The sequence below is a fragment of the Ricinus communis genome, chromosome 3 (assembly GCF_019578655.1).
Source record: "Ricinus communis isolate WT05 ecotype wild-type chromosome 3, ASM1957865v1, whole genome shotgun sequence".
NCBI classification, from domain to species: Eukaryota; Viridiplantae; Streptophyta; class Magnoliopsida; order Malpighiales; family Euphorbiaceae; genus Ricinus; species Ricinus communis.
In genome coordinates, this window is record NC_063258.1 from 31,599,519 (window position 1) to 31,616,101 (window position 16,583).

At 31.0% G+C, this 16,583-nt stretch overlaps 2 protein-coding genes across 5 annotated transcripts; both read left to right on the forward strand.

Annotated features, from left to right (window-relative positions):
• The first annotated feature begins 7,341 nt into the window (after nt 1–7,341).
• LOC8278596 (strigolactone esterase RMS3) lies at nt 7,342–10,058 on the forward strand. The gene is made up of 2 exons (XM_002515534.4): nt 7,342–7,860; nt 9,364–10,058. Exons 1-2 carry the CDS (start codon nt 7,472–7,474, stop codon nt 9,803–9,805), a joined length of 831 nt encoding a protein of 276 aa, XP_002515580.1. The 5' UTR covers nt 7,342–7,471; the 3' UTR covers nt 9,806–10,058.
• Nucleotides 10,059–11,295: 1,237 nt separating this feature from the next.
• On the forward strand, nt 11,296–15,726 carry LOC8278595 (3-hydroxyisobutyryl-CoA hydrolase-like protein 3, mitochondrial). Of its 4 annotated transcripts, XM_025156733.2 has the most exons (11): nt 11,296–11,552; nt 11,683–11,784; nt 11,888–11,932; nt 12,141–12,193; nt 13,048–13,182; nt 13,289–13,385; nt 14,188–14,317; nt 14,635–14,813; nt 14,952–15,079; nt 15,178–15,279; nt 15,385–15,726. In XM_025156733.2, the coding sequence occupies exons 1-11, from the start codon at nt 11,330–11,332 to the stop codon at nt 15,484–15,486; spliced, it is 1,296 nt and encodes a 431-aa protein (XP_025012501.1). In that variant the 5' UTR covers nt 11,296–11,329; the 3' UTR covers nt 15,487–15,726. The 4 variants fall into 4 exon arrangements, with proteins under 4 accessions (XP_025012501.1, XP_015572593.1, XP_002515579.1 ...); XM_015717107.3 differs by lacking the exon at nt 12,141–12,193 and having other exon boundaries at nt 11,888–11,952; XM_002515533.4 differs by lacking the exon at nt 11,888–11,932.
• Nucleotides 15,727–16,583: the final 857 nt, after the last annotated feature.

A 16,583-nucleotide genomic window follows, 5' to 3' on the forward strand; every position in this document is an offset into this window, starting at 1 on the left:
ACTCAAGTTCACACTTTGGTTGAATCTTTTGTCCAGTTCTTAAGTTCATATTGCAGTGACGGATTTAGACTTCGTTTAAACTAGTTATAGCTTTACGAATATTTTGTAAGAGATAAAAATTTGTAAGGTCAGAGTTTCATCATCAGCGCATGTATATTAAATGATAATAATAATAATAATAATAATCTCTTCTTCTCTCTTGAAAATGATAAATGTAACTTTTGCATTTATGATGATAAAAACATATGTTTGGTATTGTCATTAGAACTCGTTACTAGTTAGGATGTCTTTCCATATGTCAATATTGCTATTTGAACAACACTTCAAAACAGCTTCTTTTTCTTTTTTTACATGTGAAACAACAACAGCGGCCAAAAGAAGAAGCAAACTACTTCAAACTTGAAAAGGAAAGAAAATGAAAAAGAAAACAAGAAGCAAACTACTTCAATCTTGAAAAGGAAAGGAAATGAAAAACAAAAACAAAAAAGTTGAAGCATTTAAGAACAACTGTCGGTGAACTTTTGAGATTATTTGAAAAAAAATGTGAAGTTTTTTAATTTAATAGATTAATTATTTTCATTAAATATACTTTTTAAAAAAAATATATATATATATATATTAATTTATCTATTTTTTTGAACTAAATATTTCAATTTTTTTTAAATATTCTTTTTAAGAAATACAGATTGCGTAAAAGCAAATCCCAAATGCACGTGGTACTATTTAATAATGTTAGGAACCGTCTATTTAATGAGGGTAGGAAGATTTAAAGATTGAAATTTACAAATTGATGAGAAGTGTTTTGGTGTCTCAAGGAAGTGTCTATTTCAAGAAATTAACTATTAGGTCCATTACTACAACTGCTGCTGCTGCTGCTGCTCCATTTCTTATCACATTCATGAGGTCACCTGCTTTTTGCATTTATGCTACCAACACACTGCCATTGGCTCATCTTCTTTTATCTTTTGCCTCCTCCTTTTTCTCTTCTTTTTTTCACTTTTAGCTTTTGATTTTCTAGACCAACTTTTTGTCCTTCTCTCTATTCAATGCCATAAAAGTGTTTTGGAGTACCACTTTTTGCCTCTTTTTGAATTAATCACCTAGAATTTGTTGCTAACTTTTCTTATGATTCCTGTGAAGTTCATTGCACCATTCTCAACTAAAAAGAAAAAAAATATCTATTGATTCTTTTTTGTTCAGTTAGATCTATTGATCCTCATAGAGATTCTACTCTTACCCATAAATATTGATACTTCTAATAGGATCAAGATTAGTAATAGACATCAATTGCTTATCAATGATATGTGTCGGACTCCGTTAAAGGAAAAAAAAGATGTCTCCGACTTGTTTTTATATTAATATTTATACAAATATATAATCTTTTAATTAGTTGTATTTATATGTTGATTCCTGAAGTTCTAGCCTGGAAAAGTTATTGACCCAACATTAGAAATGGGGATTAGACTATTTGTATGATTCAAAAGTAAATTTCTAAATATTAATAGTAATTCATTTAGACTCTAAAAGCATATTAAATTCATAGTAAAATAAATATTATAAATAGTTTATACATTTTTTTTTATATAAATAAAATTTAAGTAGTCAGAAATCTTTACTCTAGAGGATGAATTTCGAGTATAGATACATCCCCTTATCCGTAATGGTTGAACAATTAATAAATGCATTGGTGCATAAATATATGGTTAGTATGTTAACTTCTTAAGTAAGAATGTACGTTGGTATATAAACTTTTAGAATAAACTCTAATTTGGCTACTGAATTTATTATTTGGGTTTGATTTAGTTTTTATTTTTTAAATTTATAAATATTCTAATTTAATTTAAATTAGTCTGTTTTTTTTATAAAAATAAGAAAGAAAATTACTATTCTAAAAGAGTAGATACAATAAAAATAAAAATATTAATTTTTATATTAAAAGATAATATATTGATATTTTAAAAATATAATATAATAATAAAATTTACTACTTTTTAATATTTTTTCTCTTAATAGAGATAGTGAAAAAAATAATTACGATGGTGATGCTAACGTCTTCCTTTTTTATGATAAATAAAAACAATTTAAGTTTTATCCTTATTAGCGGAGTCTCAAACTCGCCACAGCCATTAATTCATCCACTTATTACGGATTAGACAACTCTCTAATGCCTCAGCTCTTCCCAAGAAAACCGGAACTAACATCTCCTACTTCTCCAAGACTGCCACCACCCACTTATCAAACTGATTCAATTCCCCTACAATCCTTATTAACACTGATCCCAAATAACAAAATATGGTAGTAATATTTATATAGTATTACCATTATACCCTGTGAAAACAAAATCTAATGCAGATTGTGTAGGGCTCATCAGGTGACAAAATTTCCATAATAGATTTCATTAGACACGCTTTGTTGGATTTTGTCACTCAAAGAGGTCACCTCCTTTAGATTTTATTAGCACTCCAATGCATTTTAGCCAACACTTTTTAGAGTAATGGCAAACTAAAAAAATGTATGGGAAGACATTATAAAATTATAGGAAAATTATATAAATTACTATGGCCGCATGAAAAAGAAAAATAAATATTAAATTATTATAAATTTTTTATTTATTACTGATCTAAAATGCCAAAGCTCATAAAAAAAAATCAATAAATTTATGGAAAAAATAATGAAATTCCTAACTCCATATTCATAACATATAAAAACTAATGCTCTAATACTATAATTTTCTTTACATAAAAGATTATATACACAAAAATAAATAACTTCAGTAATTTATGTTATAAAATAAAGAATATCTACGTGTATGTGTGTGTGAAACAACTAGGCTCACATAAATGTAAGAATGACATACATAGAATAGTTGCCTATTTATTTAGGAGACACGTATCAAGATATGTCATAAGCTGTCAACAAATTAACAAAATTATTTATAAAATTAAAAGATATATCCTGATAAAGAAACGATTCCAAGTAAAAGGAGAAAATCAAAACAAAAAGGAAAAGTTGCTTTCTATAGAAACAAACAGAAAATCCAAATAATCACTTTTTGTATATTCCCTCTCAGCTGGGCAGTTTGGTCAAATTGTGGCCTTGAAAATTCTTGGGAGAGAGATGCCTTGAATTGATCCTCTTTTCACAAGGCAATTAAAATAATAAACACATAAAAAAAAAAAAGAATATTTTTCAAGGAAATATTATAATTAAAAGCTGGTGCTGGCCATTCTCTTTTGTCCATTAGAATTGGTCGGGGGGCAACTTCTTGTCTACGGCTATTTGAAATATGAAAATAATAATAATAATAATAATATGTATACAACACTTTCCATGAAATTGAAAACACCAGTACCCACTCTTTTGTGCTGATTGTGACACCTCACTTATCTTATGATGATTTTCTATACATTAATTAAAATAGTGCTGATTATTTTATATTATTACAAATATTCTTTTTAGGACACTCTTTTGGTTTAAATAGCACAGCAGCATTGCCCTCCTTTTTCCCATAAAAAATTTAACAAGTATTTATTATTTCACATCTTAAAGTATAAAAGAGGTTTTAGAACTCAAATAATTAATATAAAAATATCTTAGCTTTATTCTGAAAATAAAGATTTTGAATTTGAGAATGAAAAAGAAAAACAGAAACAAAAATGATAATAGACAGGCCTAGTTTACTATTTTCAGTAGTTCCCTACGTCGCAATCGGCAAAGTCCAGCTTAAATCTACGCTTGACTCGGAAACAATTTGTGTTGACCTTCTTATTATTAATTTTGTTTTGTTCGACTGCCATCTAAGAAATTAAGAATTTTACATGTTAATAATTTTTTTTTATAAAAAATTTGAATATATATTAGTGATATCATTAATAGCAGATAATGGTTTAAAGAAATCGCCACATTGGAATATGAGCTTGTTTTGAGGAATTAATTTCACATATATTCAAACACTACCCTATCCTTATAAATTCGGCAGTGATTACTTGTCATCTTTATTAAGCCAACGAAGGACTCCGATCTACAAGCTTGTAATCTAGAAATTATTTTCTAAATAAATCTTCTATAAATATGAGTGAGAATCACTTCAAAAAGCTACTGTTACTTTTACCCGTTTCATTTAAGTAATTTTGCCTTTAGGTTAAAGTGGTTTTTCAAGCACAGACATTTAATATTAAAAAAGTTTTCTCGTAAAATTTAATATTTAAAATAGCTAAATTAAAAAGAGGATATACACCTCAAATTTTAAAAAAATTGTTTAAAAAAAAATCTATTTCCTTTTTTTATATTATTATTATTATAAATTATTTACCAATCAATAATAGACATGAATTTTATCTACCAATTAAATAAGTAAATATTTTTTATCTACTAATTCAACTTATGGATAATTAGGTCAATAAATTTACCTCTTTACCTCAATAATATTCACCGTAAAATAGAAATTTATTTTCAAACCACCTAAAATGAGAATTTAACAAACTTGTTACCTTAAAATGATAAACGTTTTTTCTCAAAGACATAAAATTAAAAAGAAAAAATCCATTTATGGATGTGTAGTCTAAGAGAAATATCTTTCCTCTCCATTAAAGAAAAGGAAAAAAAAAAAAGAAAAACGAGTGGAGAGAGTAATTTAGAAATAGAAAATGGAAAATGGAAAATGGAAAACGGAAGAGTGAGTTTGATAGGGATCCAATAAGAGAAGAAGGAGTAGTGGTGGGGCAGAGAAACTTTTAATTTTAATTTTTTAAATTAAAAAGAGGAGTTTCAAAAGGTGTGGGTTGGACTTATTATCGGCTCCTCTCAAATCTCAACGTCATATCATTTAACGCTAAAAACAAAAGGGTCCTTTTGTGTCTCCAAACACATGTCGACCGTCTATCTTCTGACGACTCCCTGCATCTTGTGGCTCTGCTTTCTTCATGTTGGGCCCCACTACTTCCCAACCAACTCAACTATTAACTATATAAATTACCCCTTTTAAAACAACGAGTCTTTATAAAAAATACTTTAATATCTATATTTATTTGTTTTTGCTGATAATTGTTTTTACTGAATTCATATCCAATAATTTTTAACACAATTAAAATAAAATAACATATTAATTAATCCGCACATGCAATCTAAAGAATCCTATCCTCAATTTTCATTTTATTTTATTTCTGAATTGTTTTTAAAAAAAAGCTGATAAATGGATTTTTCTTTAAACATACACTTTTAAAAAATAATTTATAAAAAATTAAAACATATTTCACAAATAGTAATTCCAAAACAACATTAATCAATGGGTGAACCAATAATAATAATAATTATTATTATTATTAGTAACCATGAAGATCATTGCTTGTCTTTTATGCTACGGAGAATCTACAAGTTTTGTTCTCTCAACTTGAATCTTTTGAATATCCAAATATTATTACTCTCTGGGTACTTCCAATATTTTGCCTTTCAATTGAGGAAGCAATCGCATGAGGGTAAGAGCATTGGAAAATTAATAAATCAAGCACATTGTTCTTGTCGGAGAGCAGCCTGCCTACCCCCAGCCCAACTGTAAATTTGTTCCAGAAGGTCAACCTCACTAATTATCTCAACGGCCTCAATCAATTTCCAGTCAGCTGTTTACTCCTTTTTTGTGCTGCTACCAGGCCGAGATTGCCTCCTATTCTCTCACAGACTCCTTTTCTGCACACTCTTCCATGTCCGAAGATCTTGTCCTTTGGATCAGTGCTTCGAGTTCGAAGGGCCAGTTTATAAATTTGAGCCGTTAAAATCAATACTTATCCACAAACGCTGGATTTCTTAGCTGTCAAAAAATTGCTCCTCTTTTTGGGATTTCATATAGTGACTGTTAATTCTATTTGGGAAATTCTTATATATTCGGACCACTCCATAAAAATCAATTTTTTTACTGTTTTGTTATCTATTTATAAAATCTTGAAATATTTATTATTTGTTTAAGATAGATTTCAACTTTTCTTACATGCAAACAAAAGATATAAGATAATTTAAAAAAAAAAATTTAAAAAAAAAAGAGAGTAGACTGAATAATGATCTTAACCATACCTACATCTAATTAAGTAGCAAATAATAAATAGAGTATTTAAAAAAAATAAAAATAAATAGAGTAAATGGCTAATATTAATTTATTATTTATATGTTGCGTGCAAAACTTAATAAAACATGTTTTGTCGTTGTCAGTCTTATTAATATATATCAAAAAGAGATCCATTTATATAGCTTTAAATAATAATTAACTTCACTTTTATGAATTAGTGTCCCCTTCGTTGATATTAATTTCTCAATTATTAATATATAAATATTTAAATTTCATCGTCGGAGTGAGAGGTTGAGGTCAAAAGAATTGTACTGTTCATCTGAAACTGGCTACCACATAAATATTTAACTGATATGCATTAAAAATTAATAATTGTTATAATTTATCAGTCCAAATGGCTCTAAGAAAGTCCAAAAAACACAATTATTTGACCACTCAAATAATATAAATTTCATTGTTAGAGAGAGACCGTTTATAAGATGCTGCAGTTTAAATATCAGGGTTAAAATTTAAAATAGAACTCGTAATCCTCACGTGCTACAGAATAGATAATTGTAATGATTTATTAATCAAACCCAATTAGGTTATATAATAAAGGGGTCAATTTGATGTTATTATGGGATACTTTATTCTCAATTTATTTATTTATTTCTGTAATGTAATTTTTTTTAAAACATATTCTTAAAAGTTGAATTAAAAAGAAGCAGCTATAGAAAAATAAACAGGTTGAAATAAACACAAGCCCGAAATTTTGGCTAAAAACAACAATTAAAAAACAGTAAATTGGAAAGAGTGGGAATTTTCAAACCGTATAAATAAGATAGTAGTGTGGCACAGTTATTACTGGTCCTGGCTTGGAACTATTATTAAATGCTTTTAAAATGAAAAGGTTACAGCCCGTATCATGCTTTAATATACAACCGCATTAATTTCAAAAGCTATATCTTAACTTGGTCAATAAATTTCGCATGCCACTTCTAACCTAACTCGAATCATAAGACCATTTGTTTTTCAAGAGTAAAAGACTTTAGGCCTTATTTTCTTTTTTGTTTATCTCTGTACTATGTGAATTACTGCAAGATTAAGGTAAAATGATAATTACTTTAATTACATAGCTCACTGTCCATTTAAATATTTTTTAATTTTTTTTAATGTTGAGTCCCATTTTCCTTATTTGTAAGCCAACTAAATAAGGCCAAAAAGTTTGTACCTTCTAACATCTTGTTTAGATTGGCCCTCTTGCTTTATTTTAGTTTAGTTAAAAGTCTCTTTCTTCCTATATAACAGAGGCCACAGCTCCACAAGAACCACTGCCAAATTAAACCCATCTTTCCTTGCTCTCTCTTTCTTTGTTTTAGTATTTCCTTTCTTTTCTTCTTCTTGAAACTTGAAACTTGAAACTTGAAACTTACAAGTATGGTGATGCTTGAAACAGGCCTCTCAACTGCCATGAACGCTAAAGTCATTGGAACAGGTGAAGAAACCATAGTTCTTGCACATGGATATGGAGGAGACCAGTCTGCTTGGGACAAAATTGTTCCAGACTTGGCAAAGTACTTCAGGATTCTCGTTTTTGACTGGTTGTTTTCCGGTGCTGTTAAAGATCAACAACTTTTTGACCCAGAGAAGTATGCTTCTTTTGATGCTTTTGCTGATGATTTAATTTGCCTCTTAGAAGAGATGAGCCTCATATCATCACCAGTTGTTTTTGTTGGTCATTCCATGTCTGGTATGATTGGTTGCATTGCTTCCATCAAAAGGCCTGAGCTGTTTAAGAGGCTCATACTTGTTGGAGCTTCTCCAAGGTAATTTAACTTTACTATTATATTATTGCTTAAAGTAGTAATTGTTTCTCCACTTTCATTTTGCTTTTACCAATTGTCTCTCCACTTTCATAATAAATAATTCTTTTGCTTTATCAATACCTTTGAAATTGTTTTAACAATTTTAAATTATATAGCCGCTTAAGAAAAGCTTAGATAAAAGTCCTGAGCTTGAACAGTTTTGATGTTTCTCATCCCAAAGAAATAATTTTTTCTTAAATGATATTAGCCACCTTCTTTTGGATTCTACAATTTTATGTAATTTTTTCCCTTTTGGGATAAGACTCATCTTATTGATAACGTCTCAATGTCTAGGACAAAAGATTGATTTTTTTACATATCAAAAGGTTTCAATTAAATAATTTTTTTTTTATTACTCCCCGGTATATATGCCACTTTATATCCGATGTTAGTGGCATTTATAGAATAGTTAAAAAAATTATAAATATATATTATGTTCTTATAATTTGGTGTAAAGTAATCAGGTTACGAGTCTCTTACAATAATTAAATAAAATAAAATTAAATATATAACTGTATTGAAATTTTTGAAATAGTAAAGTCCTATTCAGGAAAAGAAATATTAAAGGTCTATGTACAATATGGCTATATGACCTCTATTCACCATAACTATAACCTCAAGGTTGCAGGTTGCAGCCGGCCTGGGGTCCCAAAGGGTAACTGCACAAGCATCATCTAGACCTGACAATAGCTGAAATAGGTTATTTTCTCTCTTGTCGGGTTTTATATTGCAGCCCCACTGTTGAGGTGGTTGGTTAGGATGGTTCAAAGAAAAGAACGAAAATATATAGAAGAACTATACATAACTAATTAATAACTCCTGCTAAATATATAAAGGGCATCTTGGATTTATTAATACGTATGAATAATAGGTAAATATCACTCGCCCAGTTACCTATCTTGTCCGAGTTAAATGAAAAGAAGCTGTAATGATTCGATATACTATCTACTCCCACGAAAGGAGACAACTAAAAACATGTGGAGGCGAACAAGTTTGATTGGTTCTTTTACGATGGTTGCTGCTGTTTCCCTCTGTCTTGTTCGCTTTCGCTCAGTTTATGTGCACCATGCAATTTTATCTTGTGATTTTGTGTCCATAATTACTAAGCTTCTGTGCAATAAATTACCATAGATTCTCTGTATAACCAAATTAATCTCCATTCCGTTCCAATTTATTCTGATTTGACCTGTTCTCTTTGGACATTTCCCTTTTACTAAACTCTGCTTATAAATCACTCAAATCCACTTATCTTTGTTTAATTCCAGCCGGCCGTGTACATAACACACATATCTATCATTCTTTTATCATTTTTCTTTCTGGGAATTTTAGAGGAAGGGCCTAGATGCTCAACTCATGATTTAGCTAAATATATTTGGTCATTGAGCTATTAGCCCATAATAATTATAAATAAGATTTACAACTTTATATTATGTTTCGATAATATTTATTTTCTTGTTGATACAGGTACATAAACATAGATGATTATGAAGGAGGGTTTAAGAAAACAGACGTAGACGATATTATATCAAACATAGAATCAAACTTTCAGAACTGGACACCAGGCTTCGCTTCTCTTGTTGTGGGTGCGAAAGATAAAGATCCTGACTCAGTTGAACAATTCACGAAATGCTTGTCCAACATGAAACCTGAACATGCACTATCAGTGGCCAAAACTGTGTTTTACAGCGACGAGAGGGAAATTCTGGACAAGGTCTCGACACCTTGCACTATAGTTCAGACAACTGGTGACCTTGTTGTGCCAAACTCAGTTGTGTACTACATGCAAGAGAAGATTAAAGGAAAGTCTAGTGTGGAATTCATAGACACTGATGGGCATTTTCCTCATCTTACTGCACACCAGCAACTACTTGATGTGCTTACTGCAGTTCTTGGCCTTTCTGTTTAGATTTACATACATAATCTAGGTTTTTTCTTTTTCCTTTTTCTCTTTGGTGTTTTCTCTTCTGGGTCTGTTGGAAAATACAATAAATGTCCAAAGGACAGTGTTTATTGTGTGTTCATAATTTTGTGTATGTGATATATAGAAGTAGGATGTATGTAGTTAGCAGTTGGATTGCAGATTTTCTTTTGGTGCGGAGATTTTCCTTTTTCAGTCTGTAATAGTGTGGAGTTGGGAAATATAGCTTGGTTTTCTTTCACGTTTCTAGTTATTTTTCTTTCTTTAGTAGTAGTGATAATTGGAGTCGATTGATTCTCTTCCATGGAAATTAATGAAGAAGAGTTGAACAAAACTGAAAAAAGAAAACTGTCTCTAGACAAACGCTTATGTATACCTCTCAGTCTTATGGCAGAAAATTTGAACTATACGGTCAATAAAATGATGATGGTCAAATGAACTTGCTCACTTAATTTAGCTAAAGCTTAATCAGCTAACACTAATAAGAATTGCATTAGGTCCCACCAGTATTAATAACTAGAATTAACTATTTAGGTGTTGATTTTCTAATCCTATTAGCATTTTAAATTTTAACAAAAATTGGAGGATGAGCACAATTCCAAACAAACATTAGAGAGATAGGTGCACATGGTGTCTGGGTCTACTGTGATGATATTGTATCTTTGCTTAAGCAAAATGAATAAATAGACAATGACAGGGCTTGAATCTGTGGATGCATGTTAGCTAGCATGCTTTAAGAGCTTTAATTACTTTTTTTTTTTTTCTCATGCCTTTATTCTAAATAAGAATTAAGTGCTAAAACTCAAGTCTCACTAAATCTAGAATCTTCTCCCAGAATTAAAAGATATCCTTCCTTAGCTAAAAGAAAAATAAGATATCATCTTTGTAAATGTTGACAAAATTATAAAAAATATTAGATATTGTTACTTAACAATATGAATAGTTATATAATAATTAAATAAATAAATTATTTTTTTCTTTATAAACCATGCTATCACTTTAGTTATTTTTATTTTTAATTTATAAATATTTATCAAACGTATATTTTAGTAATGTTCTTTATAATCAAACATTTTGGGTATGAGTTTACAAAAATGAACACTTCAATTCATTATAGTTAGAAGAAACAAGTATTTTTGTTATTTGATTATAAACCTTATTCTTAAATTCAAAAGAAATAAAGCTAATCATCATACTAATAATTCAATGATGGAGAGATTATGAATCCATTTCCTTCTAAAAATTCAAATTGTATATATGTATGTCCCAAAAACCCTATAAAAATATTGTAAGTTTCTTTTTCTCTAAAAGAAATTCTGAAGTATTTTAAAATCTTGAAACCCTATTTTTAGTAAAGTTTCTCCAAAAAATTATTTTGGACCCTTAAAGCCTAATATATGGTTGGGCTTGCATGTAAACACAAAAGGCCCATTAATTAACATTCCAAAATCGTAAATAGCTCCAAAAATATCTTCAATTATCACACTCTTGAATCAGTGTTTCTGAACAGAAATGAGAAGCTTAGTATCAGCATCTAGACTCGTTTCAAAGTCAGCAATTCTTTTCACTGAGTCAGCGAGTTCCTTCAGCTTTCGCAAATCATATCTTTCTTGTCGAACCTTTGCGATCATGGCCTCTGCTTCTTCTGATAATTTCGTTAAAGGAAATGTTCATCAAAACGGCGTTGCTGTCATCACTCTCGATCGTCCTAAAGCTCTCAACGCCATGAACTTAGGTCACATTTCTTTTCTTTCTTTTTGCTTTTGCTTTTTCTTTTTCTGCATTTAATGATGATTTACGTTTGATTAGGAATTTTTAAAATCAAAATCTGTAATCGGATTATCTTTGTGACGATGATGACGCAGATATGGATGTTAAATATAAGAGTTTTCTTGATGAATGGGAATCGGATCCTAGGGTTAAGTGTGTTCTTGTTGAAGGCAGTTCTCCACGTGCATTTTGTGCAGGTAACTAAATTTTTAATTGATTTTTAAACGAGTCTAAAAATATCGTTTGATTAAGATGAGAATGTGTATTAGCGTGTGTGTTATAGAGTGGCTTATTATGCAGGAATGGATATTAAAGGTGTTGTTGCCGAAATTCAAAAGGACAAAAACACCCCTCTTGTGCAGAAGGTGCTTTTGTGCACTTCTATGCTGTTCTTCTGGTTCTTGAAGTTTTTTTAATTTTTAATATTCTTAAAAGAATAAGCTTCTGCTGTTTCAGACTGTTTGCCATCTGTATTCACGTATTGTTCTAATCCTTTTGCTTTTAGTTTCTAAATCATTGGACATTTCAGTAGTCTTAGCTTTGTTATCTGCAGGTGGTGATGTGAAGGCTATTACATCCAAAAACCAACTGTCACATATGATTGAGGTCTTATATGTGTGCTTTTAATCATATCATCTTCCCCCTAAACTTGTGCATCATGATGGTTCAAGTTCAAATTAATCAACTACCTTGCCATATTAACTTTAATGCCTATATTGCAAATTTTTTAAGCATTGAATATTAGTTTATCATATTACCTACCTTGCCATAGTACCTTTAATGCCTATATTGTAAAATTTATGCATTCAATGTTAGTTTGTCATATTAACTACCTTGCCATATTACCTTTGATGTCTATATTGTAAAACTTTATGTATAAGTTCTTAGTTTATCATATACAGAACCTTCTTCCTCCTAATCCTCTTGATGTGAAATGTACCTATTTATTGTATTCACATGTTGTTTTCTTGGATGTCAGGCAGCATTTAACCTATTAGTTTTACTTCTTCAAGCTTCAACTGGATGATGCTATATGCATTATTTGGATTGGATCACAATTCTCACTAAAGTGTCTACACATCATTGGCTAATAAGGAGCCTTCTTGGAACTTGATTTAAATGCTTACTATTGCTCAAAACAATTGGAAGTTTCTATTAAATTTTCACTAAAGGTCAAAGTAAAATGCAGAATATCTAAACTGTTTGAGCTATAATATATAAGATGAAATAGCTATATTACTTTAACTAATTGACATAAATGTCTGGAGAACAGTCTATTTTAACACCTTTATTTTGGCTTCTGTGAATTAAATTAACATTTCAAACTCTGCATGTTCACTGTTCTTTTTTTTTTTTTTTTCTTTTGGCTCCTTATTTAAGTTGAGTTGCCTTCTGAAGATTGTGCATTCGATTTTGTTCTGTTCCCTGGGTTAATATGTTCTATTTGGATTGTATGTCAGGTTTTCACTGCTGAATATTCTCTAATATGTAAGATTTCTGACTACAAGAAGCCATATATATCATTCATGGATGGCATAACAATGGGCTTTGGACTTGGCCTATCTGGTCATGGTCGCTATCGTGTTGTAACAGAGGTACAAACCCCATTTAATTTTATGTCCTTATGTATATCAGAATTTTCAAGGATGCTATTGTAAATTTGCTAATTCTGACTTGTGTACTCTGTGAGCTGATATGCAGAGAACTGTTCTCGCTATGCCAGAAAATGGAATTGGCTTGTTCCCAGATGTTGGGTTTTCATATATAGCTGCACATAGTCCAGGAGAAGGATCAGTTGGTATAATTCTTATACTTTGTTACCCTGATTCTTCATTTTTTCTTGTCTGCAAGCTGCTCTATGATTCTAACGAAACGGAACTCAATTTTAGTAAAATAAGGGAAGGCGCCAAATTCATTCACATCATGTTCACTCCAGGTGAAAAACCTAGGTGGCTTGGTTGGGAAAAGCCTTTCTTGTCATTCTCCCATACTGGAGAAATATCGGAGACCTCACACCTAGGATGAAAATGGGTGCATGCCAATCTGCAAAAATATAGGAAAAAGTGCAGAACTATAGGATAAGTATCTGTACTCAACACTTGTACCCCATTCGAAGTAACATAGTTTGTTGAAACTTTGTTTCCTCTTGAACTGGAATTTGGCATCTCTCTCTTCTCACATACACAATTGATTAGTTATTAACTTTAGAGGTGCTGATACTTGATGTGAGGTTGGCTTTAAAAAGAAGTTGTAAAAGTGACCTAGCATTTATCTTTTAAATTTCGGAATGTGTCTGGGAAGGAAAACTTTGATTTCCTAGATATGCCCATGAAAGACAACTTGTCGGATCAATCATATGGTGCCCAATCTTGTCGTTCCAATGACTAAAGAGCTAAGATATTGTTGATCCACCTAAAAAGAAAAAATAAGAACAAAATACTGCTGATCATTATAGTTACCTTGTGCTAAATACTGATCACAGACCTGTGTACTTGAACAGTTTATCAAATAGGGTTTTATTTCTTACATTGATAATTGACTTTTTTGAAAATATTGCGAATTTCGTGTTTTTACATAATGTGTTGCCCTTTTTTCTGCAGGTGCTTATCTTGGATTGACTGGAAAGAGAATATCTACACCCTCTGATGCATTGTTTGTAGGTCTTGGAACACATTTCGTGCCATCTGGAAATTTAGGCTCGGTAAAGGAGGCCCTTTTCTCTATGACCTTGTATGTCCTGCATAAACTTTGCTTTCAGCATTTTAATATTGCCAAATATTATACCTTATGATAATTTTGAACAACCACATTGACTATTAATTACTATTTGACTTGTAAGAAAGTTGTAATGAGTAAATAGCAGTTTCCCACAATAATTTGGAGAAAAAAAGCCAGCTCTTGTTGGTATTACTGCATTTCTTTTGTTGTTAAACTAATGGCAAATTCATGTGTTTGGGCAACATAATTTTTTGAATCTTACTGCTTACTGTAATTGTGAATTGGGCTAAAACTTTGCAGCCAGACTAATTTGTGTGCTTTTAATACAGTTCCCAGGACCCAAATGATGACATCAAAGCTCTCTTAGCAAAGTATAGCAATGAACCAGAGTCCGAGGCAGAGTTAAAGTTGCTTTTGCCTCAAATAATTTCAACCTTCAGTGCAAGTAATTCGGTAAAGGAGATTACTGAAGAGCTGAAAAAGCATCAGCAGAGTGCTGATACCAAAGGTGAGCTGATTTAATGCTAGTTACATTATAAATGATGTTAAATTGTTTTCTTGTTGATATGAACTTGTGATATGCATGACCTCCATTTTGATTTTCTATTCCTCTTTTTTTTCGCTGTGATTTTTTTTTTTTTTACAGTGGCGGAGTGGGCTAGTGATGCGCTTCAAGGTCTTGGAAAGGGTGCTCCCTTTTCTCTTTGCTTGACACAGAAATACTTTTCCAAAGTCGCATCTGCCTATGGAAAACCAAACAGCGAACTATCAACTGTGAGTTTGCTAATCTTCTTCATAATTTCTTCTTCTTTGCAATAATCTGTTTTTCTTTCTAATGATGTACATGCTTAACTGCAATTTGTTGCATGCAGCTAAATGGTGTCATGAAAACAGAATATCGCATTGCCTTGAGGTCATCTTTGCGAAATGATTTTGCTGAAGGGGTCAGGGCTGTGTTGGTGGACAAGGATCAGGTTTATCCTTTGCAGTCTCTTACATTAAGCTGGGTTTTCATTATCCTCATTTTTGGCATATAGTTAGACAGTTTGCTTAGTGTTTGTCGGATCATGACTCTGCAGAAACCAAAGTGGAATCCCCCAAGCTTGGAAGACATTGATCAAAATGAAGTGGAATCTCTATTCGAACCACTGAGCCCAGAAGTTGAGGAGTTGAAAGTGTGAGTTTTTGCACGTGAAATTATCTCTGCTTTTACACTTAAATAACAGTAAGTGTAGGAGAGAGTGTGGGGTATACATTTGCTTTTGCTGCAACTGTCTGTCAATAAATCTGTCATACTTGAGCAATTCAGTCTCATAATATTCTACGTTGTACTGGATAAATGAATGTACTTAATTGTGCCGCTACTTACTGCAACATCATGTCATGTGACGTGCAATAATAGGCATGTTATTTTTCTACCACCTCAAAACTTAATCACATAATAAACAAAACTATGCATTTTATTATCAATATCTCATAAGGCAACCCAATGGAGAAACCATCAGAAAAAAGAAAAACAAATGTTTTAAGATATCTAGCGAAACCAGATCTTCAATTCTCTTTTTCAATGTGTGGGACATCGAGGCTTTCCTTCATGTTAAATAGTCTGGAATAGATCTCCTATACGTGCACAACAATATTTGGTGTTGTGAGTCATTGCTTTGCTAGTCATACATGAAACTTTGATTGGCATATTGTAATTAAAATATGTGTCTCATATGTAATTATTGAAAATCTAGAACATCTTTCCTGTACAACTATAAAATCTATGTATATTTTATAATTTCTGCTTTATTTTAGGTTAGAATAATTTACTTCTAATGTATTTTAGGATAGAATATATTAGCTCCTAATTTTTGGGAGATTACAGATTTCATGAAATTGACAAAAGTCAAGTCAATTTCCATTTGTATAAATATTGCACAGCCTGAGCCTAGAATAATATTTAACAAAAGCAATTCAGTTCTCTTTGTTTTTGTTTATGGTATCAGAGCCTTTGCTCTTGGGACCTCTTCTTGTCAGCCTTCATTACCGAGTACTTTCTTCTTTTTAAGTCCTTATTGCCAAGTGCAATTTCCAGCCTTCATTGCTGAAATTTTCACTAGGCCTTCATTGCCAAAAAAAAAAAAAGAAAAAAATTTCTTTCTTTCAAACCTGCAACATGACTGAAATTGAACATCAGAAATTAACTCCAGTACCAAATCAGAAGAGACCTCAAATATTCCACACATAGGAGATTTGCAGAATATCCAGGCAACCTACAATGGAAAAAACTATT